At 33.3% G+C, this 12,697-nt stretch overlaps 1 protein-coding gene across 1 annotated transcript in view; it reads left to right on the top strand.

Moving 5' to 3' along the window:
* Positions 1 to 12,697, top strand: part of LOC117173285 (estradiol 17-beta-dehydrogenase 2) — a 41,794-nt gene that overhangs the window by 14,788 nt on the left and 14,309 nt on the right. Inside the window, exon 2 of the mRNA XM_033361768.1 lies at positions 3,106 to 3,387. Within this exon, the coding sequence (XP_033217659.1) occupies positions 3,106 to 3,387 (282 nt within the window). The remainder of the gene's footprint in view (positions 1 to 3,105; positions 3,388 to 12,697) is intronic.

The following is a 12,697-nucleotide window of genomic DNA, read 5'->3' as shown; positions in this document are numbered from 1 at the left end:
TGCAGCTGCAAATATTTAATTTGAAATGCGTTGAATTCAAGGTATATTTTAAAAAGAAAACTGAAAGCAAAGGATCGACTTCCAAAGGAATCGAAAGAAAGTCACTCGCTGGATTGCAAATGAACATGGAAAATGGTGTATTTTCGCATTTTTAAATTTTAAATTAAAACTTTTTCGCGTTGCAGCAATTTCGAATCCCAGAATGTTATTTTTGACCTAACCTATAACTTATAATGAAAATTCTGAAAATTCAAACAGTGAGGCTATATTCTGAAAATGAAGCAATTTTAACGTTAAAATTCAAGTTCTTAAACTGAAGACCTAAAAATTTGCAAATTTTAAATTAGTGTTGTGTAAATTGTATTGGTATCTTAAAAGAGTATACATAGCTCTTAAATTAGTTTTTAAATTTTCTGAAGTTTACCTTTTTTACATACCTAGATGTCAAAAAAGCCTACCAGTGATTGAAGTGGATTAGAAAAAAATCGCCAAGATCCAAGAATAAAAATTGAATGTACAGCGAATTTTTAAATTTTTAATTGTGATTATCTGTAACTTTGTGGTATCAAAAATTTCCATACAATTTTTCTTTAATAATACTGTAGGAAAAAATTAACAAGATCGAGTGCCGAGATAATAATTAGATCACATTTTCTGTAATTCTATGAGGACGGCTGAAATATCCCGAAAAATAAAATTCCCGACTCGGTAAAACTCTCTGTCCCGAAAAATACAATTCCAAAACTAATAAAATTCCTGAACAGTTTATAATATTAACGAATTTGAAAATTCCCAAATAATAAAACTCCCCAAATAAAATTATTTCTTAATCAGTATTAATTATTTGTTAAAAATACGATAATAAAATATTGTTATCAAATAAATTTCTGTTTAATATTTAAAGTGTTAAAAATTGATTGAATTTAAAATTAAAATTATTAAAAAAATTTTACCGACAAATTCATATACAAAAACACGTGTTTTTTAATTAACATTTAGATTTTTCGGAAGAACTTTTGTGATTTAAAAAATACTATATACATTTTCAACCAAAATATCTTATCCAGAAATATATGTTGGTTTAATTATTGTTATTTGAAATTTAAACAATAATGTTTAAACACTTCAAACATTTAAAAAGTTGTTTCTTCGGTATAAATGTTTGATTATTTCAATTAAAAAAAATAATTTGTCAAAGAACAATGTTTTCCACACATGTTTATCTTGAAACGTCTTTTTATAATACTTTCTTAAAAATTAAAAATATGATTTTTCGAGAACATTTTTTTTATAATTAAAAAAAAGACTGTACCGAAAACCTGGATCAAGCTTCAGATCTGAAAAAATTCAGCGATACATACATGTCAAACTTTTCTAACCTCAAAAAATCTTTCTACTGCTTTACCGTCATATTTTACGAAGAAAGAGAAAACAAGAATTCGACGTAGTACGATGAGGGCAGCACCTCGATAGGGCAGAAAATGTGATGTCCTATATATGTAATTCCCCACTCCGACGCCCCGTACCGCATCTACGTTTATAACATCTTTGTACAAGTGACTCCCGTCCGGGCTTTGCTACTGCAGTGTGGTCACAAGGTTTCTACTGTACCAACTGTAAGGCTAGAATTATCTTTTGGGTTAGGCATATTAAAGCGAGTCCAGGTTGCTGTTTTCACTGTGAACAATACTAGAATTCCCTGCAAACACCCCCGTCACAAAAACCAGCCACAATATTGTTCACAATCACGGTATAATAAGCGCTGCAAAAGATTCCAAATCCTTGAAATCAATGCGAGCTTTAAACCCACTCCCTAATCAACAGTTTAAACAACACCTAAAGATTATCATGAAGTTATACGATGTTTTTGGGATAGGCAATGCTTCACACAAAAGACTTGATTTTTCATTCTTTCACCACCAATTTTCACTCACATACAAGTTATTCACAGTAGTTTCACTAATTAGACCACATGCTTCAAATAATATGCATTAACAAACGTTTTTTACTACTTCGAAAAACTTGAATTCCCACAAATTTATCAGACCACTACCGAACCGTCAACCGATAGAGCGGCAAGAATGTCGCGTCAATTTGTTTCTTCTCGATAACATTCGACCTTGAAAAATCGCATGGGTCACGTGACCCACATGGACGACGGAGGGTTAAGGAGCCACGATCATTTTATTTTTATTCTTCTCCCGTTACACTGCGATCATATTAGCATGACATTATGTTATGTCTGGTAACAAGAGTCGTGATAACGGCAGTAATAATGGTAGTAGTAGCGGACTTAAATACGTCCGCATATTTTTAGTACACTGAAAGAAATTTTGTAACAATACTTGCTATTTCAATATTTATAATTGATATAATTCATTACGATTTAGGGAAATCATATAAATATAAAAATTATTGGTAGCAGAATAATAAAAATTGAGAATGATATAGTCAAATTATATAAAAGAAATTACAGAAATTAATATAGTTTGAGGTACATAAGTTAATACAAATATTCTACAAATTAATATACTCAATGAGAAATTTAAAATAAATAAGAGATATCTTTATTTTCTGTAATAGAGACGTACAGAAATTGTAAGCTTCAGTTGACCTTATTGAAACAGAATATTTTCCTGTTTTTGCTTTTAATTTTGAATGTTTTATTTTTCCGTCACATTCTTTTCGAATTACTCATAATTTTTAGTATAAACTTTAACAAATTTCAGAATCGTCTCTTTTAAAATGTGAAAGAATTATTTCAATCTTTCCAATATTTGACATTATTGTCCTGCTTAAATTTAATATAGGAAAATTTAAATATCACAATTTCTTCACAAGTTTTGTAGAACTTATATTAATTTTCCAAAGTACATTTTTCATAGATGATTAATAGATACTATATTACTTTTTGATATGCATATCCGATTTCCCTAAATCGTAAAAGATTATACTTAACTGTAATATCGGTTTTAACGTATCATGTAACTAGATTTCTATTGGTGTGGAAATGATACTTCTTCATGGGAAATTAATAATATGTTATTATCTTATTTAATTATATTATTATTGTATGTTATTAATAATATGATATGTCTGACTTAGGTGCTGCATTTTTTTATCGTCATATGAAAAAGCAAAACAAGATTGATCTTAATTTCGCTGTGGTTGTAATCGGTTGCGATTCTGGACTAGGATACAGCCTGGCACTACACTGTCGTACTCTTGGATTTGCGGTAATTGCAAGTGTACTTAACATGGATGATCCAAACGTAGAAGAACTTCATCAAACGGGTATATATGTCTATAAGATGGATCTTGTGGATCAACAGAGTGTCAGAAATTTTGGTTGTGTTCTTCGTGAAATTTTGAACAAAGAGAACTTAGGTGAGTAAACTTATATACCCTGTAAGAAGGATAGCACGGAAAGGCATTGCAACGTCGCGCGGCTCTCTCGGCAAGGAAGGGAATAATGTGGGCAAGGGGGTGTAGATTTTTAAATTGATCTTGAATTCCCGTATTATCCATTTAAATAGCACATTCATTCCGCAACGCTGGGCGACCCTGGTTGCTGATTAATCTTTCTAGCGATCACCCCAAGTGAATAGCCTAGGTTTTTTGACCTTATGAGCTGACAAAGCACAATGTGAAGCTCCCCACTCGGGCCCATTATCTTCCAAGGTCTTTTCTTTCAGGAATTATTCACTCCACTTACTCTCTTTTTATAAAGTATTTGTCGCCATCCTTTTCTATGCTGCCAAACCTCTCTATATCTTTATTTACGTCCATGTATTGTTTTATGCAATCTTTTGTTCTTCTATATGCCTTGTTATGTGTCTCTGAATTAGGGTCTTATTTACACATTCTAACCATTCTTTCCACAGTGTGCTTTTGGGCACATGCTATTTACTTTACCTTGATACACTTGTTTCGTTAGTCGTCCATCTTTCAGTCTCTCAACATGCCCCGTAGTACAGGCTACAATGCCAGAAAAGTACTGGATCAGTACTGAAAAATCAGTACTGGCAGTATAAATAAAAAAAATTTTTGATACGTTTAAAAATATGGTTCATGCGTTCTAAAATTTCTAAAAACTATGAAACCAAATGTAAAAAAACATTTTTTTCTGTTTTTTTTTCTTTAAACAACAAATTCTAAGTTCCATTTGTATAAAAAATTATAAATGTTCAAAAAAATTACGTTTTATGTAAATCTCAAGCGTTGTAAGGTGTTCTAAAACACCTTGATACCGAACCTTACACAAAAAATTTTGTTATTATCAATTGTGAAAGTTCACCATCAAATTTACAAGTTCCGCCGTGAAAAATGTTTATTTTCAAAAAACATTACATTTTCTGTAATTGTAAAAATTAGTAATGTAGTGTACATCAGGAAAAAATGAAATATTACACGAATAAATTGTAATAGATTTAAATTATTTATTTAAAAATTATTGTATTTATATTTCTGTTAACAGTTCGTATATTATACATTTAAATAACGCAGTGTAATAATGCATATTTAATTATAAAAAGAGAGTTTAAAATTGTGTGCAGGGAGAAAAATGTTTGGTAGCTCTCACCCTAGCAAGGGTGAGATTTACTGAACGCAGGAGTAGTGCCTACTATGCATGCGGTCGGATGGATGGACGATTCTCGTATCGTAGAATATGCGAAGCGGGAATGTAGTTTCTACTGATCAAGCGGTCGCATGAACGATATTCGTTTAGTAGAATATACGAAGCGAGAATGTAGTTCCTGCTTGTATATTGCTAAATGTTTATAAGTTTTGTTTTCTAATTATGAACATTCAAGCATATAAAAACGTTCTTTACTGCTTCCTATTTAAAGTAGTCCGGCTATTGGATCAGTCTGATGAAAAATTATTAGAAATTATTTTTTTTTATTGGAGAAATATGTCCACTTTCACATGATGCCTTTTTTAGAGGCCCTTTCCAGATTAAAATTTGAATTATCACTGTTTTAAGTTGTGTAAAAAATATGGGATCTTATATAAAGTCCTTTTGCGGGCTCCAAAAAGGGTTAATTTTGGCTTTAAGCCAATGTAACAAGAGGATCACGTGACCAAAGCTTTACCTCAATTTTTCTTTCCCAACTTACGGCCAAACGAAGTGAGGTTTCGCTCTGAAAGTCTGAAAAATAAGTTGGGGACAATAAAGTGATGTCTCTGCTTTGTTCGGGTAAAAATATTGAAAAAATAATTTTCGAAGAAAATAAAACTAGAAGGTGTATCGGTACTTTTCTTTCCCAACTTACGTCCACACGAAATGAGATATTGTGTTAAAAATTTGACACACTAAATAGAATGGAAAAAGGAACGTGTCTCTGGTCCTAAATCATTAGAATTGTGAATTTTTTTTAAATTACTATTTTGGAGAAATACCGACTGTGCTGTAAAACCCTGTAAACAATTTTCAATGTTTTCAATGGGTTAGTTTTAAGGTTTATATTTATCAATGTGGGACAAAACACCAAAAATGGATCACGAAGATTATGCGTAAATAATGCAAAAACTAATTTTTGCACTTGAAATGCAAATAAAAAAATTCGTTCTGACATACGTATCAGCTGTGTCAGAGCAGCACTATCGTAGCGAGTAGACAACTTCGAACTTTTACTGGTCTGTGGGTAATACAGATTGCATGATTACCAGCAGAGAAAGATAGAAGCCAAACTTCACAAGCGCCTGCCACTAGCAGTGCAACTTCACGTCCTGATTCCCGCGCGTGCGCAGTAAATGCGTTTTGTTAGTATTCCCGTGCTGCTGCTTCCAGCGTACGTGTTTCTGTTTTTAAATGTGTCGTTCATTCAAACGGGAAAAATTCGTTTGAACACACCATGACTAATGTAAACCTAATGTGAACTATTTGAATTAATTAATATTTAAAGTTAATATTAATATTTAAAGTCATAATACTGGCAGTCAATTAATATTTATTTTTTAAATACCTTTTTTGTCATATAGTTAGCGTATAGCAATAGTGGATGTTAAAATTAACCAAAATGTCTGGAAAAAATTTCAATTTTTGAAATTATGAATAATATTCGGACCGATATTCAGTGCTGGGCGTGCACTGGCAGTCCAGTACCAAATAGCGTTATCATCCAAGCGATATGCTAATACAATTGCCATTAATGGCTGCCAGTAACGCGCCCGTTGTGAATTTCCCATTGGGATATGTCACCTAGTGTCTCCTCCACACTACATTCTTTGATGATTATCTAGACCAGTGATTCCCAAACTAGTGCCGCCGGCCGATGAAGCTGCCGCCGCCAGGGGGATGCTATCCCGGGCTGGGCAGCCCTGGAGGGGGAAGCCAGCCCGGGCCCAGCCACTCGGCAGCCCCCCCCCCTCCCGCTATGAGGACCCTTTCATTGTCATCAGATTTATGGCTGTTTCAGTAACTAACACCCTAAAGATATGGCTCAATTCAATTCTAATTATCTGAATCATTTTCTAGATGAAATTTTAAGAAAATTAAACAAAAGTTGATGAAAACCAGTTAACATTTCGAGTATTTAAGTATATCGTTAAGAACACGCAAAATTACAAGAACTGTCAGCTGGCATTGAAGATATTAACCGATTTTCATCAACTTTCTTTTCATTTGCTTAAAATTAGATTAGGAAATTGATTCAACTAATTAAAATTTAATTTAATAACATATTAACACATTTTAATTTTTTCAACCTGTTCTAATTCTCTCGCGTGAAGCATAGTGTGTGAAGCAGTGAAACAGTCAAGTATCCACCCTTGGCGGCAGGGTATTGTGAAAAAATGTGAGGGTGGCGGCCCTGCCGCTCCCCAGAAAGTGCATAAAAAGTTTGGGAATCGCTGATCTAGACCATCTTGCTTCAAACCCGCACTGTTGCTGATTTGAATTCAGCTCCGTCGAAGCAGCGGCGTATTAGCGTGCTGATGTAATGGTAGGTATATTTACCTGTTAGCGGATTTCTTCTTGCTGAGTGATCCGGTGACTTTTGATTGTTTACGGTAATTCCGGCGACCAAGTAGGAGTTAAAGTAAATGGATTTAAATAAATATCTTATGATGGAAATTGATCTTTTGTTCCTACATATTTTTATATTTTCCAAGATGTATGTCAGTAAAAATACTAAACTGGACCGTCACGCCACCGCTGAGTAGCAAAAAAAGTGTCGCGCCGGTGCGCTGCCCGCCGCCGATCAAAATTGCTCAAATCGCCGCCGCCGGTCACATGTCTGTCGGCAGAACTCTCTAGGATTATCTCATTACTAACTTTGTCCATCACTCTTTTGCCGCATATCATACTCAGAAAGTTTGTTTTGATCGCGATAATTTTACTCTTAATCCTTTTCTTGATAGGTTCACGTCTTGTTCCCATACAGTACAGTCGGTATAAATATACTCTCTTAAAATGAACCAGGGAAATTTTACTGGCTGAAATAGCTAGAAGTGTGTCACTGAAAGTCAGTGAGAGTTCACTGGTTCACTCAGTGGAATTCCAGGCCTGGTATAATCATTGAGGTTCACTGGTTTCTCAGTACCAAGAGTCAGCTGGTCGTACACCTTGTGGCCAGTCAGCTTGTTAGGTATGACACCTATCATTCATCACTATTGTGGATACAGTTGCAAAATTCTCTTTTGAAAACTGCACTTTACTCCCAAAATAAGAAATGAAGGCCGGGCTGCTATCTATGATGGGATATAATATGTTGCACCTAATCATTTTGGGACGGCCCGTTGCGTCGTGCTCCCTAAAGGCAAACCCAAATGGCCAGGGGCCTTCTCACTTTCAAGCGAAAGATAATATATCCCCAGATGATTACAGCCAGGCGCCAAATATTTATAACACAAATACAAGTACATAGTCCGGACTCCAACCCCATTTCCGTCGGATCGACGAGATCAATTCGATTTTTTTTATAAGTAAAATGATCTCTAGATTCCAAAACTGTGTAGAAGAACTCTAGCAAATGTGCAGTTCTCGAGATATTCACAATTAAATTTTTTTTCCGTAAACGCATTGGTAGAAATGAATTGGCAATACAACAATATTTATGACTAGATTCATTATATTTTATTACTGGTATAGATACAGCCATACATGATGTTTCTTTTGGCGATCTGATTTTTGTTGCTTATGAATACAGACGCGCAGGCGCGAACAAGATACGCCTGTGGTGAACTAAACAAAGTGAGTCTGGCAAATCACTCATACAGAGTGTATTGCTAAATGACAACATTTTAGATCTAGCTCGCTTATAGTCCAGTCAATTAAGGATTTGAGAGAAAAATTCGTAAGAGTAGCAGCTTTTTTCATAGACATGTTGGGAATGGCTTTATAAAGATATAGTAAATGTCCCCAACCATATGTGTACGGCAAGGACCCGCCATGCTGGAAAGTGTTAAACAATAACATGTTTTTCAAAATAACTGGAGAACTGTTGATTTTAGGTCGAACATGGTCATGTAAAAAAATGTTTAAAATTTTATAGTGCAAAAAAAAGGTTCTATCTATTTTAGACCTATTGGTAACGGCTACGCTATGAAATTGGATTAGCTGTACAATAGTGCGATTACTGAACAATTAAAATAAAAGCTAAAAATATCCTGGAAAGAATGTCGAAAATAGATCAGGTGATTTGTACTGGAGCAAATTCATGTTCCTGTTTAAAAAAAAAACGACCAACTCATCTGCATTAAAAACTATCAGCAAAAAATTAGCTGCACTTCAGGGTACAATTTGATATGCTTAAGGGGATGCTTTTGAGGTGAAATTTCTTTCAATTGTTCCTCCATATTTATACAATATATTTCGTAATTTTTAGGTCAGAATAATAGTATTCAGGGCCTCTTTTAAAGCTTTAAGTAAGTAAATTTCAAAATTGCAGCTAAGATTTCGGGAGCGGCGGTGATCATGAGTCCTAATGGCAACGAATTGGTGCGGGGCGAGAACGGCTACCTCGGTCTATTATATTAAGCCCTTCGAATTTTTTCTTTGCTTACTTTTCTCAAGAACATAACAGACCCAGGAATCCATTCTTGTCCACGCTTCCATTGTTGCCATTAGGATTCATAATCACCGGTGCTTCCGACATCATAGCTTTAATTTTGAAATTTACTTATTTAAAGCTTTAAAAGGGGCCCTGAATATTATTATTCTGACCTAAAAATTGGAAAATATATTGTATAAATATGGAGGAACGATTGAAAGAAGTTTCACCTCAAAAGCATCCCCTTAAGTATACCAAATTGTATCCTGAAGTTCAGCTAATTTTTTACTGATAATTCTTAATGCAAATGAGTTGGTTGGTTTTTTTAACAGGGACGTGAATTTGATCCAGTACAAATCGCCGGATCTATTTCCGACGTTATTTCCAGGATATTTTTAGCATTTATTTTATTTTTTCAGTAGTCGCACATGTTATTGCTTAACACTGTCCAGCATGACGGGCCTTTGCCGCACACATATGGCTGGGGAATTTTTATTATATCTTTATAAAGCCATTCTCAACGTATCTGTGAAAAAACAATGCTACTTTTAAGATTTTTTTTTGAGTGAATTTTTCTCCCCGTTGACTGGACTATAGGAAAATTTTTAATAGGATTACATATTTCGTATAATTGCAATACGTATATTGCATTTTTGTACCACAAATATGAATACGTTGTATTTACAATCTTTCAGCCCGTGCAATAATCTCGATCTGGCCCCGATTGGGTTCAGACCAGTCCGGATCGGGTCTCGATCGGGAATCCTTGTCGGGGCCAGATCGCGTATGAAACACACGCCCAGATCGGGGCCAGGTCGGGACACTCGATCGATGCCCAATGGGTGTCCGACCGGTCCACGATCAGTCTTATTATAATCCTTTCATGAATTTCACGAATGGAGATTTAATATAAGTAAACTCGAAACTATCGAATGGGCCTCTCATTTCGAAGGCCACCTTAATATTTTGAATTTCCAATTAAGTTATTTTAAGTTAAAATTAAAATACTACAGGCAGGAAAAGAAGAGGTTTCAGACTACAAAATTTAATTATACTTTTCAGAAACGTAAGATTATTGTAGATGGTATCAGTTTTGAGGAAAAGGTTTGTTTTTTATGAAAAAATGGATGATAACCAGAAATGTTTTAAATGACAATTTTAATTTCTTGAAAAAAATTTTGTCTATAAGACTTCTTAACAAATTAGAATAGGTTTTTTCGTAAAAAGCTTCCATACATCTTGACATTTTCAAATGCTTCCAAAGAAAATCATCGGGAAATAACTTATGATTTACGATTTATTGACATTTGACTGTAAATAAATTCAATTTTCTGTCAATTGCATTACTTCTTGAAAAATTCGAAAAGGTGGTGGATAACTTCTAAACAAAAATGAAAAATTTTGAATTAAATATTTCTTGTAGTTTTAAATGTTATTTACAGAATATGCATTTAATTAATTTTTATTATTATTAATTAATTTCGACCTAATGGACGTTTTTATAAGTTAAAATGTCATTGCTTGTAATAAAAAAGAAAAAAATTTTGTTCAGCGCGAAACCAATTAGATGCCGAATACGACGCATGCGCAATTAAGTAACTAGCTCTTGTTGGAATCCCTACACAATTGGCATTTTGCTTTTTGATTGAACTACTTGATTCTGAAATTCATGTTATGAAAATTTTTCCTTAAGGGCATGTGATACTAACAGTTTCCCCGGCTTTTTTCCACAAAAATGAAAATTTTTAAAAACTGAATTCGGAGATGCTATAAAATATCATAATAGACACCCCCGGACTCTTTTTCGGGGGATAATAACAAAAAGAAAATTATTGTCCTAATAAAAATCTTATGCATATGCATTATTTTGAGGTTACGTCGTTTTTCATCTCTGCCTTTCCGATAACCTGAAAATTATTTATGAAATAAACTTTTTTGATTGCGTGCAAACTAGGTTAGTATCGAAGTCTGTTCGCATGTTCGCTATCATTTCCCAGATTTTGAAGGCAAAATATTTCTTATCCTAGGAATAAAGCCTGGGGAATCTAACACTGAAAAAATCGATACTATTTCCTAAGCGCTATGCAAATTAATCACATTTTGCTAAATTAAAATTTTTTTATTTAACCCACAAAAAGAGTATGTGGGAATGTCTGTTAGCATGTTCGCTATCATTTCCCAAATTTTTAAGACAAAATATTTAGTATTCTAGAAAAAAGTCGGGGGAACCTAAAACTGGTAAAATCGACAATTTTCTAAGTATCACATGCCCTTAATGTATTTCTGTCATTAATTTATTATTAATACAGAATCAAAGTTTTAATAACATAATTGATTGTACCACATATTTTATTCTCATAATCTAAAATCATTACAATTTTGTGCATACTACAACTCATTTCTTGTCAATAGATTTGATAATTCTAACTCTACATTAAATCGAAAAAGCTTGAGTTCTTAAATAATAATTGAAAAGAAAAGAACTTGATCAATTTCATCTTATAATAATGTTTGAATCGTCCAATGGTAAATATACTAATTTTACCTAAAACAATTAAATTAATTATTAACTTATTTGAGGTCCGAACACGTGGCTTACTCGCCTGATGCATTTTTAATCATTGCTAGAGTATAATAAACGAGTAGTATATATACAAATTTCATTGCACTATCAGAAAAAATCAAGCAGCACTAGTTCTGCGAGCGCATGGAGATGGCGTTTTAGTAGGAAATCGGTCTGGCCCAGGTACGGGCAACAGGGTTCTACCGATCAGGGCCAGATCGGGAAATCCAATCGGAGCCAGATCGGTATAACTTTTGAAATCGGGCGATTTCTGCACGGGAGTAAGTGCATTTCGTAGTATTAATGATTGTAGTACACGTGTTATATTATAAATGTACTCATAATTTTGCTTACCTACGATTGTATGGTTAGATATTATTAACTTCGAACTTCTTATAATATTCATTCTAAAAGGATATGTTACAAGTTACAAGTAATTTACCTTTCTAAAGGTACAATTTATTCGATAAAACCCATTTCTTTAGCTTTAAATATGTTTAGTATAGTTTTTTAAGCATTTGTAATCTGAAATTCGCCTTAAGCTTCCGATAACTTGCACACTTATCTGACGTCTATTTATAGTACACGAAAATACGATCAATTTATCACAATATTAATGTAATAAATAGATCAAATAGTTAATAATAAACATAGTAAGATGTACAATTTTTTAATAAAATTTTGTTGTTTTTTTTAACAGAAAAACAAAAAAGATTTGACAAAAATGATATCATCAAAATTACAGAACTAATTCAAATGAGAGTGATAAAAACATGTATTAACAATCAATAATTCTGACTTCTTCTTAAATATAAGGACTCATAAAAAAAAAATTTTGTTGACATTGGATTGATGATTTTTCCTGATGAAGAGAGCAATTGACTCTCAAAACGTCTGCAACTTTTTATTAATGGAATAAAGGATCTTCTGAACATCATTGGTCTCTTACTTGGTCTGAAGTATGTCATTTTGTACATCTTACTATATTTATTACAATATTAATGAATATTTATTTCCTTTATTTTGTCAAATAAAGAGTCATACCAGGTGTATACATATGAAACCGGTATTGCCATTTAGCGGCCAGTAGGCACACTTGTAGGCACTGTCGGAACTTACCATTTGTGCTAATTGGCGT

Source organism: Belonocnema kinseyi, chromosome 5, assembly GCF_010883055.1.
Source record: "Belonocnema kinseyi isolate 2016_QV_RU_SX_M_011 chromosome 5, B_treatae_v1, whole genome shotgun sequence".
Lineage (NCBI taxonomy): Eukaryota > Metazoa > Arthropoda > Insecta > Hymenoptera > Cynipidae > Belonocnema > Belonocnema kinseyi.
Note: the sequence above shows the minus strand (reverse complement) of the source record. Positions and strands in the feature narration are given on the sequence as shown.